This window comes from Siniperca chuatsi, linkage group LG2, assembly GCF_020085105.1.
Source record: "Siniperca chuatsi isolate FFG_IHB_CAS linkage group LG2, ASM2008510v1, whole genome shotgun sequence".
Classification (NCBI taxonomy): domain Eukaryota; kingdom Metazoa; phylum Chordata; class Actinopteri; order Centrarchiformes; family Sinipercidae; genus Siniperca; species Siniperca chuatsi.
Window position 1 is genome coordinate 32410212 of NC_058043.1, and position 15601 is coordinate 32425812.

General features: G+C 37.9%; 1 protein-coding gene across 3 annotated transcripts in view; it reads left to right on the forward strand.

The window, feature by feature from the left end:
- Positions 1-15601, forward strand: part of cntn2 (contactin 2) — a 75389-nt gene that overhangs the window by 46876 nt on the left and 12912 nt on the right. For all 3 annotated transcript variants that reach the window (XM_044212946.1, XM_044212957.1, XM_044212950.1), the window contains exons 12-18: positions 4931-5058; positions 8453-8628; positions 10255-10375; positions 11811-11969; positions 12177-12326; positions 13521-13591; positions 14257-14491. In XM_044212946.1, coding sequence (XP_044068881.1) covers positions 4931-5058; positions 8453-8628; positions 10255-10375; positions 11811-11969; positions 12177-12326; positions 13521-13591; positions 14257-14491 — 1040 coding nt within the window. The remainder of the gene's footprint in view (positions 1-4930; positions 5059-8452; positions 8629-10254; positions 10376-11810; positions 11970-12176; positions 12327-13520; positions 13592-14256; positions 14492-15601) is intronic.

The window sequence follows — 15601 nt, forward strand, 5'->3', positions numbered from 1 at the left end:
CCTGCTTCAGGCAAACAATAAAAATCACACCTGTCCACTCTTCAGATTCAAGCAATTAACAACCGAAGCTACAATAAATGTCATCATCTGTAGGATGAGCAAGCCCTCAAATTGCTTATTACTTGGAGGTGAGATCAAAAGTGACTTCCCACAGTGCTGGGTGTATGTATCAGAGGATTTATTGCTGTTGATTTCATCAGATTCTGCATGAAAAGTCATGTGTGTCATATTGACTCAGAGGGAAAAACATCAAAGTTTAGGCTAAACACACAATGGAGAGGAGAGAAGGCATAAAATAAGAGTTTAAGTAAAAGTCTCGAATTCCAAAGGTTTTTCGGTCCTTTGTCCACCTCATATTAATGTTTATCTACCTGTGTATTCATCATTGTCTCCATGCTCAGCAAATCTTCTACTAAATGTCAGTAGTTTGACATCCTTTTAAGGGTTAAAGCACTCTTACATTGCTTGGTCAAAGTTTCAGATGAGCTTAAGTGGCAATTACTCAGTTGCCCATTCAGTTGAAATCATTAGTGTGTGACTGACAGCATCTAATGGACTAGCACTCCTTGCCATCCTCCATTAGTCCAAACACATCACAGGCCCTGTTCAGACCTGGTATTAACATGGTCTCGAGTCTCTATATGCAAATAAACACGTACATAATTTCCGTTTGCAAAGACCAAATGCGTTGTTGTGTTTAACCTGAATTTGATGAATTTACTGTTTACGACTCATAAACAGACACTAACTCATTCGGTGAACATGACTTAACATAATTCGGTATTAATTTTAGCTCCATGTAAAGTTAATTTTTCCCAGATAGGCCTAATGTGCTCGTCTGCCTTAACGACGCAGTTTATACATTTTTATAACAGTTGATTGTATTAAGTTCTACAGAGTGAAACATGATGAATTTAGCAGCAATTGTATGCACCCCTGTCGTGAAATGCACCCCCCTCGCGGGAGCGCGCTTATGTCACTCAGTGAGAAAAGTGAAGCAATTCATCTTAATATTGTAACTAAACGGGGGATAAAAGGTTCAAATGTGCTTTATGATTGGGTTCGCATGTAGCAAATAGGCTACTCATATAGGTCGAAAAAAAATAGCCCCTTGCTTAACTTTGACTAGGAAAGTGTCATGCATGAAACTCACTCTAGTTACACATGCTAGCCCCACATGTATGCTGTGAAAAGCATGTGATGCTGGGATCAACAGGAAAAATTGGGGGGGGGGGATTCCAACTCTTGATATGAACACACACCAAACTCACTCAGGTAGGTAAATCCCCAAATAGAAAGGAAGCCTTTGTTACACAAAAGCATCATTTTAAAAGTAAATAAACCAGCATAATAGTGATTGAATCAAAAATAATTAAATAAAATGTAAAAAAAATTCAAAAGACATGTATTGGAATGTACATTGTTTTATTAAAATTAGCTAAATATCAGAACACAGGTACTGTTATTCTACAAGTAATAATGAAATACAACTGCACTGTAATTACCACAGCAATCATAATAATCTTGATGAAGTCTAAAAGCTGCAAAATATATCTTTAGGACAATTTGCAATGTTGAATAAATTACCCATTGTGTGTCATCATGCTCCTCCAACCCACATTAATGGCACAGGTCGCTGAGACTGTCTGTTAAGACAAACAGCATTTATAAACAATAACGGTCAATTGTCTTCCGACAAATGTGCGTAAAGTAAAATAACTTATATTCCACTGTACTAATTCACTGGCTGTATGCTGTCATTTTTATGAAAGGACATGCATTTCTAAGAGCTTTAACATGAAGGGATTAACAGTGATCAGCTAAAAACAAAACACCAGATTCTCGGAGGAGAGCAGTGGCTACATCTAGCCTCAGCTTCTTGATGTTTATTGCCTTGCCTTTTAATATTTTCTCTGCAAACTGAAGAGAACTTTGATTAGTACATCAGCATGATACATAGTTTAACAAGACGACCAGATCCATGTTTTTTTTACATAACCAGCATATGATTACGTAGGGAAATCATAAACAACTAAATGAAAGTTCCATTACAGCACACATCACAAACATCTATGATAATGTATAAAACAGGTCGCAATCTTCTTAAATGTTTTAATGAGTTTGAGGTTGACAACATTGTATAAGTAATGTATTGGACACTCCCTTTTAAGGCCAGGACACTGCAGGATGTGCCATCTCGCTGATGTGCATGAGGGAGGGTGCTGCACGTCCACCTTGACACATTGCAGCCTTTCTTCCACACGAGTCCCCTTAAGCATGGAAATATTGCTTGTGAAAACTGTTGCACCGTCATCATTTAACAGCTCTTAGGACTGCTTTCTGTCTGACACTAGGTTGTTTTACCTCCTGGACACTAGTATTAATCCTCAGGTGAAAATAAAAGGGATGCAGAGTATAGGGATTCAGTTTGGGAGCTGTTTATCCATTGTACATATTGGTGTGTGAGCCTAATGTGGAAATAAAAGTGTAAATTGCAACGTCGGTCAAAGTTAAATCTAAGTGAATATGTATGTGACAACAACAACAGAAACAGAATGATACAGAGTGATTAGTTACATAAAACGAGTTACAGAGATAGCAAACATTCGTACGGATATACTAAGGTTGCAATTAGCATACGGAGGATAACCGCTAAGAATAACTACGTCATTAACGAGCAGTAACAGTAAGGGCGAGCATCAGTCTATTTAATATGAATGTTATTAAAAATGCAACTCACATTCTAAATCATGTTTTGAAGCCTTTTGGTGAATTTCATTTTTTCTTGTTCGGGAAATTCCCGCCAAATATTCGGCCGTTGCTTTATAATCCAGAATCTCTTTGTTGAGTGTGGGATCTATGTTCTGCTAATGTTGTCAGGAAAACAACTTTGTGTTTCTGAAAATGTATTGAAAATATAAGCATTGAAAATTTAATTTTTTTTTATTTGTTTGAAAGCCATTTTCATTTGTCTTTAATATATGAATGAATGTATGAATTAGAAAACTTACTTCAAATTTGTTTATTCCTCCTCAGGATCTAAAAACGATCTGTCAGCAGCGACTGTGCATCCGAACTTGATGGAAAAAACTCCTATGGCGTCATTGTTGGTTTTAGACCACATGATGATTCTTAAAGTACTATAGATTTTTAACTATTTGGAATTCAACATATATTGATTACATAAAAGTAAATCAGTTAAAAACAATTTAATCCAAGCTATGTACGTTTTTAATTATTGCACTGCAAAGATTGAATGTCCTGAAAAAGTTAGTAGGCTTTATTATTTATTTAATATATTATTTATTTATTATGTTATATTTAATATCTATATTTTAAAAAATAGGCCACACATACTTTAAATTAATTTTGTAGGTTTTTTTTTCAATTGTGAATGTTTAATGATGTACTTTTATTTATTTTTTTAAGTAGAAGACATTAATTCAGCGCATAGATAGTTTTATGGAAAGTTAAGCAGGGGTTGCATATCACGGCAAGTGGAACACCAGCCCTGCCGTGAACCCCGTGAACCCCTTGTCTTGTAGTCTATCATTCCTAGCTGTTCTGATAATTTACTCACCAAAGTCATTGCTGAGATGTGGGGACATAGCTTTACAACAAAAACACAAGCAGTCAGACAATCAGATTTGCCTGAAATATCTAAGCCAATTATTTGGCAGTGAAGCTGAAAGTGACACGCAAAGCTGCATTCTAATTGACCACTGCACTGTGAAACAGCATGTGTGCACAGATGGACCAAAGTTTGCAAGCTAGTTCAGGTAGACAACCCAAGTTGCACTGCTACAATTAGTTGACAAATTAGTTTCAAGAACAGCTTCAGTGCTCCTTGTTGTAGATTCTCTGAAACTCTACTCCAGGCATGAACATCATTCTTCCCTTATTTAGTGTTTTGATGATGATGGTTTAGAGTGCTGTCTAACATGTCGCTCCAAAATTTCCCATAAATTGTAGGGTGGGTTTGTTATCATCACTCCCAAGTCTCTCTCTGTGCACGCTTAAGTGTATGCTGCAGGGATTGACGAGGTCAGAGTGTTAAAACCAAACTTCAATTGCACATAGTCTGTATTCACATACTAATGTAACTGTTTCATGAGAGCAGGTCAAAAGTGATTGGGTAAGTAGCTCTGAAAGGACATTTACAACAACAAGTTTAGGCAATAACTTACATTTATGATTTTATAATTTCCAAAGAATTGGTTTAAAAATTTCAGTTAAACTGTGGATTTGCTCTGATCGCTCACATGGTTTCCTTGTGCAATCTTGGAAAGCTGTGTCTACCAGTTTAGTCACATCCCCAGATTTAATCAATTAAGTTGTAGATTAAAATTATGGGAATGACGGTTAAAGCAGCAAAACCAAGTTGTAACCTAAATTGTAAATGAACAGAATTTCCCTTTAAGGCATAGTTAAAGCTAAACTGATTAGTTGTACAGCAGCAGTCTGAAGGTTAGAGCAGTGGGCGTGAGGCTGAAACCAGCAGACCTGCTGGGAATATGTGGGTGGGAAAGTGAACATTCACATTTCAGAGTGGGGAATCAAATGAATGTGCAGCAGGATGCAGCTGGAATGGATGTATAAAGGTTCAAGCATGAAGGGGATATATTGACCTTGAAATTGGGCTTCATAACACTTCATTACTGCTACACCACAAAAAGTGAGAACTGACATACAGGAGGCGGACGCAATGATGGAAACACCTGTACAATACACAATCCAATACTGTAGCACTTCCACAAATACTGTCTTTGGATGCCTATAATGTCCATGTTACGTGATTATATTTGAAGCCATAGTTTGTGATGTTGCATTGGATTACCTGAGAATTGTTTCCAATATTTTGTCCATCCCCATGAATGAATTGAGTTGGTACCAGCTGCTCTTTACTGTCTGTGTGCTTGTGTCTTCTCAGAGTCGCAGTAACTCCAGATGGCATCTTGTGGATCTACAACATCAGCAGGGCAGATGAAGGGAAATACACGTGCTTCGCTGAAAACTACCTAGGCAAAGCCAACAGCACCGGACACCTGTCTGTCAGAGGTACACACACACACACACACACACATTACATATACTGAAACAAAACAACCAAAAAACAGGATCCAGGAAGTCTTGCTTGATATTAAGTGGTGCAGATAACCATAGAGAAAAAACAAGACACTCCATCTTCAGGTGAAATAATATTAGAAATGTATTCTTCGAGCATATAGGCAGTCAATAGCTGATGACCTAGAGTCTATATACGCGTTGGTCTTTTCGATTTATATGCTTGAAGAATGAATTTATAATATTATTTCACCTGAAGAAGTTGGATTTTCTGGCTTCAAAATGGAGTCAAGTGCAGAACCTCAATCTAGACTTTAAATGTACCTCCGGTATAAGAGGTAACATCACAGATGCTATGTCAGTTTTCTTTTTTTCTTTTTTGCAGTGTATGGCCTAAACTTTATTCTATCATTGACCCTAAATTGAAGTCCTAATGCTAAAAACACACAGAAGATTTTTTAAATCCCAAGTAATACGAAATAAACTATATCACAAACTAGTGCTAGACCAATAAATCTGCCAGGCTGATATACAGTATTGCTTATTAGCTTATTGCAGATATATCAGTATCAGCCTATATGGCAGATAAATACCAAGACATTGCAGAACAGAAATCTCAAAGACATATTTGAGGTAGTATAAAAGTAATGTCACCATTACATAATTTGTCTACCAAAGACTGACACCTTCATATAAACTGGACTCTCATTGGCTGTTAGTCAGTCAGTCTGTCATCCCCACATACCACAGGAGTTGCTCAAGATTGCCCATTTTAATATGCCACACTACTTGAAAAGCTTTGCCAGCTTTCACACAAGTCACCAGTTGGGATTTACTTTCATAGACCTTTTTCTCAGAAGACAGTTAGACTTGTTATAGCAGGAAAAGGTGAAACAAATTTCGTTAACGATGGCTCAGTTTCATTAGGTGTCACAGTAAGCAATGCCAGTGAGTCAGCATGCACAATACAAGGACCCTGTAACCAGCTCACCTAAATGGAATTAGGCATGTGATGATATGAAAATTTCATGTCATGATTATCCTGGCCAAAATAATTGCGATTCACGATATTATCCCGATAATCATCAAAATATTCTTAAAACTCTTAAAATGGCACTAAAACTGGAATCACTTTACATTTTGTTAAAGGTTATATTGATAACATTTTTATGTAGATGCGAAGATAAAAAAAATACATTCACAAAGCTTTTAGAAAGGTGCGAAGTAAAAGTATTACTTTTCCTAAAAAAATATTATGATTGTGAATTAATCATTAAAAAAATTTTGACGGGTCCAAAATGAATGTTTTGTTTATCTCTGTGTGAGATGTCTGACGTTTGGTTCCTGCTTCTAACAAGGCTTGTGAGCCAATAGTATAACGACGTTGGTATCACGTGGTATAGTTGCCAGTTAGCGTGGGAAAAAACGCACACTGACGTTAGCACATATTAGCTATTGTAGCTTAATCATCCGAACAACAATAACCCATAAAATGACAGTTCTGCATATTTAAACAAAATTATCAACGACTACGGGCAGCCATAGTCCTTACAACCTTAACTAATCAGTTGTCACCGCTTAGATTGTCAAAATTAGAAAAATTTCAATCCCTGAGGAGCTACGTTAGCATTAGTGACGTTTGCGTCCGGTTACATAACTTTATAGTGCTGTCAAACAATGTAACGTTATACAAAGAGGGGATTTAGAAGTGGGCCAGGGTCCGACATAACTGATGACCCGGGGCCAGTACAAGTTTATGCAGGGCAACTTGATTGACCAGTCACTGGTCCGCTTATGCAAAGACGGTCGCTATTCTTTAAGAACAGAATGGACGTGGGATCCCACTATATTACCAATGTGTCTTGTCGAAGGTAAATTAAAGTTCAGAAACCACTGTAAATTTGCTTATTATACTGATTAGACCCAAAACGTGACTGTTATTGAGGGTGTCATCTGATATAGCAGTCTAATGTTAGACCTATTATGAGACACTTCGCCGAGGGTACTTGTGGCTAGCTAGCCATGTAGTCAGCTGCGTTGAGCTCAACAGCTACGGTACTCACATTAATATAAAAATCTGAAAATACTGATATGATTATACAGTCGTCCTTTCTCCCTGTAGCCATTGCTGCTGTGGCGCTCAGCTGTTTTTTTTACAATACGCTATGAAATTTGTTTTCAGCAAAAAAACACTTCAACTAACTGCGCTAACACTAACACTAGCTAACGTCAACTGTCTGTCTAATGTCGAGCGCAGTGGGTTTTAATAGCATCCCTACAATATACTGTACTGTACTCTTTGATTGGATTAAAATGTAAATATTTACCTAATGTCTTATAGTGTAAGGATGATTGAAATGTCATTTTATGATAAGTGTTGCAATACAGAGCCCCTATAATTATTGAATGATGGGGAGAAAAGGGTTACCTAAAGCTAGCTAGCTAAGATTACCATAGATAATGTTACATGAAACACCACCACACAAAGTAACCTAAATCTATATGTTGCAAAATGAATTAAATTCTTTATCACGATAGATTCATCACTTGATATGACTGAGTTTGAGTCTCACTCCACTCGACCATGAAATAGGCAGGTTGTGCAACCACTGGAATGGAATGGAATGGAAAGGGGTAGGGGGAGTGCGTCATCTCTAGCACCTTTAAGAAACAAATATTTTTATTGCATCACAGATAGGATACATCTTTTTAGTGAAAAACAAACAAACAATCTTAAATAAGGAAATCATAAATCATAAGGTCCCCCTGCATAAATAAAGGATAAATAAAAAATACCAACATTGTGTGAGTCTATTCTTTCTTACATGATAATTCATGTATTTTTTAAATCAGGCTATATTTTTCACTTTGCTACCATGATGTCAAATGGTACAGACAACAATTTCATCAATTGCATCAGTATATATAATTTACCCCTGACTTAAGAAATATAGGAACTGTCCTTTTACAAAAATAAAGTCCAACTGGCATTGGCATTGGGCTTTTCAAGTTACTCATGTGAGGATATTCACGATTATCCAGGTAATGGGAATTCACCACAATCAACTTATCTTGAGTGTTTTTTATCCAGATCCACAATAAAATCGTATATTGTCCCATCCCTAAATGGAATGCAGTCATTTTGAATGTTACACCTATGCTTTTCCTAATATGACAAGCCAAAATGTCTGCTGTGAAAAAGGTCTGAAAGGTGTGAAAATCAGCCTCATTATTTTACACTCACCTATCAGAATCATCAACTTTTTCTTCATTTTATAGGATTTTCTTCTTTCTTTTTGTATTCAAAGACATTAGGTTCTCATAGAGCCAAGAAAATTCACACCCCTGCCACTAGTTCTAATCTGAATTTTTTGCCCAAACCATGCAGATGCCACTAAGATCACATTGGCTCCTTCGAACGCTGACATCAATCAGGGAGAGGATGTGACGCTGCAGTGTCATGCCTCCCACGACCCCACCATGGACCTGACCTTCACCTGGGCCCTCAACGGGGTCCTGCTGGACCTGGAGGACTCTGCTGGGCCGTACCACCGGGTGGAGGGGGTGAGTTTTGTGATACATGGTGGAGAGAAGGTGGTCGGGATGATACTTTGTGTGAAGGACTGGAAGACCCTGCAGAACAATTATACTGCATGGAGGTTAAACATTGCAGTATGTTTGTAAACATATTTGTGGATTTGGTGGTTTTCTGAGGCAGTGTAGGGGAAGGGGGGTATCATTGATAGTTGAGGCAAACAACTAATAAGACCATGGTCGACTAATAGCAGAATCCACCTCAGCTTTGAGGTGTTGTTAGTGTTAGTAATTCTCAAAAAAAGACTGCAAAAACATTGCTCCTTCTTTGATCAAATGTTCTGTATCTGGCTTTACTGAAGAGGATAAACACAGTGGAGTTTTTTGTGATTCTGTGTTTCCATTGGCCTTTTACTCTTTCCAAGTTACTCAAACAGGAGGAAATAGTTCATTTGTTGGGGACTATTTTCAGTGGTGGATTAATCTACATTTGGTGCTCTAATGAGTATTTGGGGCAGCAGGAAGGTGTATGTGGGACTGAATCAAAATAGACTACAGTGTGTGTGTTCATGGTAATGAAGGAACATGTCACCCAGTGCAACAGTGTGACTCATTGATGTGTTTTTAATAGTTTTTGGACAACAATGGAGCTCTATGGCACAGAGGAATAAGATATAAAAGACTTTGAATACACACACAATACTTGTTAGTAGGATGCATTCATTGTTGGTTTGGGGCTTTTTCAGAATTTGTTGACAATAAGAAAAATATAGAATATCACCAGACTTACGCTTGTGCTGCTTCTTACTGTCTGTAGTTTAATCTCTTATTGTAAGTTCAGTCTGCTGCTGGTTTGAACTGTTCAATTCAGTTCAGTACAAAACTATCTACATTCGTTATTGGTTCATAATTGTTTCTGTGGCTTTTAACCAGGAAATAACATGCTCAAGCACAAACAACTACTGATTTAGTCTGTGACAGTGATGATTCAGTTCACCTTGAGCATCTGGTGTTAAAGATGTGTTCCTTCATGTACTGAACAGCTCTAGATTTCCCTCCAAGTCCAAATAAAATGCAGTGCAGAGTCTGGTAGAGGCTGCCCTTACTTGTTCATTAATATGCTAATATGATTTCACCTGTATTTATTTTCTGGAGATCTGGTGCCAAAAGTAAATGCTGTTACACTGACACCAAAGATTGGAGAGACATTACCAAAATAGACAAAATGTTCCCCCAGCATTTTCTTAAACAGCAAGACAAAACTGACCACGCCACTACATGCAAGATATTTTACAACTATTGAATTAGTTCAGTTTAGAACAGCAAGTGGAACATTTCACGGTATCTGAGCACAGAGAGAGGGAGAATTAAGCTCCTAAATGAGATTAGCTATCCATTACATGTTCCTGCTCCTTCATGTCTAAATGTTTAATGAATGTTGATGTGATAAGACGCTGCTGTTAGCTGGTTGTGGGTCTAGCTGAAAATGATCTCCTGTAATCTTCACCTCAGCTAGTTATGGTCAGCACTATAATGTTCTGCTGCAGCATGCAGCCCTTGTTCAGTGTATTTTCTTCTGTCTGTTATACTCCTGACTAACAGAGTGTTTAACTCATTTGCTTTGTTCTTTCTATTGATGTGTCTGTGCCCTTTCAGAAGGAAAACATTGGGGACCTGTTGATTGTGAATGCTCAGCTGAGTCAGGCAGGGATGTACACCTGCACAGCTCAGACTGTGGTGGACAGCGCCTCAGCTTCAGCTAAACTAGTGGTTCGAGGTAAGATGCATGTCATTTTCTCAAGACCATTGCATTTACTATTGCAGAAACATGAGAAGAAAATCCTTTAAAGCAAAGAAATTAAAAACAAATTCAGTCGCGCAATCCTACAAAATACAGGGAGAATGATTATAAACCAAGTCCATGTGAAAACATATCATTGATTCCAGCTCTTGATCCCATTTCCCTATTATATTCCATCATACCAATGGCTACTTTTTTTTTTTTTTTTGGAAAAAAATATAGTGTTGTGGTAGATAAATATGATGTTGGTGAGCAGTCATTTTAGAGCTGTTAGTCTGTACAACGATAACTAGCAAGGTTGATGGCCATGCCCTCAATTCAGCCTGTCAGGTTTACCTGAGAGCCTCTCAGGCTGTGTAGTGCTCCCAGCACTTCCTGGTTAGTTTGATGTATCAGGTCAGAAGAGAGAAAGACATGGTTTACTTTGAATTGGTGGGACTTGTTGGGGGGCCAAACACAGTGTGGGAGTAAGCTCTGTCTGATGAGACAACTGTGACAAAAAGTCACAGACATGTTAACATTAATTAATTTATTGAGGGCAAACACTGGTTCTGAATTGGAATATTTTATGTGAAAAAGTGATTGATAAAAATTGCAACCATCAACATGTATAAATTATGTGGAAATTAGAATTTGCATTGATTTTTGGAATTGTAAGGTTTGTAGAAGCAACCAGTGTACCATGTGGCACTCTTGTATAGTAGTGGAGTGAGGTACACAGATGCTATAGATAAATAACATGCTGTGAAAAGAAGACCATCCAAATCATTTAAATTATATACTCAAGTAAAAGAAGCAGGAGCATGACAGTAAAATGTGGTCAGTATCAAAAGTGAAGTACTTATTCTGTGTGTCAGCAGTATGAATGTTGTAGATGGTCCATGTGACATTAACTAGCAGTTTAATAGTTTAAACTTTGGCAATATATCACATTTTAAGAGAAGAGTTACTCCAAAAAATGACAGAGCCTTCAAGTTTTACTTTAAACCGATTATCAGGAGCAAGTAGAGGTGTCACATCTGATCACATTTTATGATCTTGCTGTTTGCTTTGAATGGAAAATCTTCAGTTACTATATTTGATACTTATATCAAAATGTAGGAAAAGTAAATGGAAATACTGTGGAGAAATGCCGGTGTGTCACAGTTGTTCTTGCAGTAAGTGCAATGTTGAACTATATAGGTGTAGTAACTTCCAGCCTGTGTGGATTGTACCACTGTTTCTACTGCTGTTCACTGTATAATGATCAGCTAGCTGCAGAAATGTGCTCACTGCTAACTGTGAATCATCTGGACATCTTCAATTATGGAGTATTGATCAAAATCTTGTTGCTGTAGTTAATAGATACACAGCGAGATAGAAATGATTTCATTTACTCGGTCAAACAGTAACATTTCTGTGTTGTGTCCAGGCCCCCCGGGACCTCCTGGAGGTTTACTGGTGAAGAACGTCGCTGAGACATCAGTAGAGCTCAGGTGGAGTCGTGGCTACGATAACCACAGTCCCATCGGCAAATATGTCATCATGGGTAGATCAGCGCTCTCATCAGAATGGAAGAAGATGAGGACAGGTGTGTAGGATCTTGTGATCAGTATATAAAAAATACATTTACTGCTTTTCAAATGTGAAGTCAGACTAAATAAATACTTTGAGAAATTATTTTAGGGCTGTGGTAATCTGTTATGAACATTTTGTCATTAGTTTTTTGTATTTTATAGACTAAATTGCTAAAAAAAAAAAAAAAAACATAAACACACCTCTCCTCACTATACACCAGACCCGGTGAACATCGAAGGTAACGCAGAGTCGGCTCGTGTGATGGGACTGATGCCCTGGGTGGATTATGAATTCCAGGTCATCGCCAGCAACATCCTGGGCAGCGGAGAGCCCAGCATGCCCTCACACACCATCCGCACACAGCAAGCAGGTGAGGAGCCACAGGTCACATCCAGTAGGCAGCACATGACCAAAATCTGTCCTCCTTGTTAACCGGCTCAAAAGATGCTCTGTGCTTTGTCTCCTAGTGGCGCTTCATATTGCCGCCATCCCCCCTATTAAAAATGAATAAATCGCCTACTGAGCACAAGAGTTATAGGTTTATTCTGAAGTTCATCAGAGTAGGATCAAATAGAAGCATGAAAACTGCTAAATATAAATAAAAATTATAATACATGTAAAATGTGGCAGTACAAAATCTTGTCTTTGTTTCTGGTCCTTCCAGCTGGCAGATTTTTGACATAACTCTGAATTTCTTATTGTCTTAAAAGGGCACTCCACTTAGCATTGCAGTCATATAACACTGTCAGACTAACAATGAAAAAGAAAACAGGATCAAAATTGATGCAGCAGATCCAGAGATATCATCTTTTGTATTCCACACATTCTTCTTCCTTGTCAAAACCTGGCGTCTGCATAATGCTACTCGACCGATGACAATTCGGTCGGAGTTTTAGGTACGTTATGCTAGAAATGGCTAATGTAGTCGCTAGCCTCAAGCAGAGTGGGCTACAGAGGTCTGTTAAGTTCACTTCTTTCTAGGAACTATTTTCTTTCTACTGCTCACAACAAATCTGTGGATTATCTTGAGTAACCAGGTCATGATTTCTGGAAAGAGACATTGCTGTTGAGTTTGGCACTTTGAGCACCACAAGCCGAGTGCCATACAGTCCCATTATATTAAAAAAATGCAGACCTCTCTACGACCGATATCTCCAAAACTCGGCAACTCACACCAAAACAATCTAGATGTATACATGGCACTACAGGTAAGAGGAAAAGTATGTTTTTTTGATTTGGGGTGAACTGTCCCTTTAAATGTTATTATATCCATTCTGTTAATACATGTCCGTCTGCATGTACCAAACAAATAGATAATAAGATGGAAACAAAGTCCATTTATCCTTGGACATTTTTTTGTACAGTATTTCACATTTAATCATCCTTTCAGTCTCAGACATTAACAAACACAACTAAAATGATTTGGTTTGTGGTGAGGGAACTGAAAGCACAGTATCTTTTGAAAGCATTTGAAGGGATTTTTGCACCCATATTACTTTCCACTGATCCATGTCTATGGATTATATCATGTATATCATCTGGTGTTTGTATATTTGGCCCTCAGCTCCCACAGTGGCCCCCAGTGGACTTGGAGGAGGAGGAGGAGACCGCAATGAACTCATTGTTACCTGGACGGTGAGTGGATGCAACATAAAAAAGAGCAATTTCAATGACAGTACTTACTAACAGTGTGTAGACTATTGCCTAATCTAATTTCTGTAATCTAATCTTTAATTAATTGTAGTTTTTGTTGCTAACTTGACATTTATATAGGCTTTTTTCTCACCCCATCGATAATGTTACAAAGCTGTAATTTATTGCTAATTCACTTAAAGTGGCACTTTGAAGCAGCAGAGGCCCAGGTATCCTGACTTTAGTCCCTAGAATGGTCAAAATCCCTGGATCCTTCACTTTCCAATATGCATCTCGATAGCGTCTTTCATTAGTCATTGTATGTTAGGTCACATTCTTCATCTACATGAAGAATTTTCATGTGATTATAGCATCTACCACTGTGTTTTTTATATACTTCCACTAGGAGTCCCTAGGTTCACACAAGTCTATCTTAAAAGAATACTCATATGCCCATATGTACATTGAAATAGTTTTTTCTTGCTGTAATCATAAAGAGATCTCTTCCTAATGCACGTCCAATGAAAACGTTTGTCAGAGAGCCCTGAATTGCAGGGACAGCCCTGAGCGTTCACTCACACACACACACGCTAGGCAGTTGTGTCAGATGTTAGAACCCTTTTGTCTTTGTAGAGGTTCACATCTTAATTTACTGCTGAACCTTCCAGCCCATGGCCAGAGAGTACCAGAATGGTGATGGCTTTGGCTACATCCTGGCATTCAGGAAGAAAGACACAATATCTTGGACAGCGGTTCGTATTCCTCACGTGGAGTCATCCCGATATGTTCACTACAACGACAGCCTGACACCGTACAGTCCCTTCGAGGTGAAGATCAAGGCTTATAACCGCAGAGGAGAAGGTCCTTTCAGCCAGATCGCTGTGGTCCACTCTGCAGAGGAAGGTGAGTCACTGTGAAACAAGCTGACTTTTGAAAGAAAGAAATAATACAAAAGTACAAACTCCTTTTGGGTAGGGGTTGATCTATTTGGGTGGGCTGTCCAAATCATTTCTATTTGGGAAACATTTACTCACAAATAATTTGCACTACTGCCCAGCAGTTTCAGTGATGTTTTTTATTAAACAGAAAGAAAACATATAACAGCACAAAGAGAAGGACAATAGACAATTTAAATAAAATGATGTTTAAGGAGGTCCATAAACAGGAGTTCTCCAAAATTTTATTAACAAAAATAAAGCAGATCACAAGCAGTTCCTCTGCGATATGAAGCTTAAAATATTCCTCGATACGGAATGCCAGGCCTGGACTTTAACAGGTTGAGTGTTTTTCAGTCTTGCTGTCGTACATTCCAGATTTACTATGTCCAGTACATTTATCCACAGTGATTGCATACAGATATTCGATTTAATCTTTTAAGATTGTTTTCTTGGCAGCCGTAAAATCCAGAAAATAACATTTGCCACTGTGTTAACTTCAGACTAATAGGAAAATCATCATTAAGAATACAAAGACAAAGATTGAGTATCTTGACAATTTCCATAAGATCCGCTAACACTCTTTTAATGTGACTCCAAAAATTGGCAGCCCCTGGACACTCCCAGAACATGTGAAGAAATATTCCTGGAGAGTCAGAGTTGCAAAAGGGTAACGGTGTAGCTGGGTTGCAGTTCCATCTGGAATCTTTTGTAAGGTGCAGCTTATGCTCTATGGATAATAATTTTTATAATTAATGAGTTGGTGAACCAGATTTTTTAGATTAGATTATATTAAGATTAGACCATAAATTACCCCAATCTGGCTCCTCACTGAAATCCTGTTACTCAATAATAATATAAGTGGAGGAGAATACATTCAATAAGCTTATTGTCGATCATCAATAATGGTTTTATGTCTGTCAGAGATAGAAATGCACTGTCTCCAACTGCATTGCCTGCTCTTACCACTAGAGGGCAACCACATCTTTTAGTAGATTGACCACAGGCCACTCACTTATGAATTCACTGATATTAAATGAACATGGCTGTCAGTTTGCCTCTGTTTGTAAAATATAAA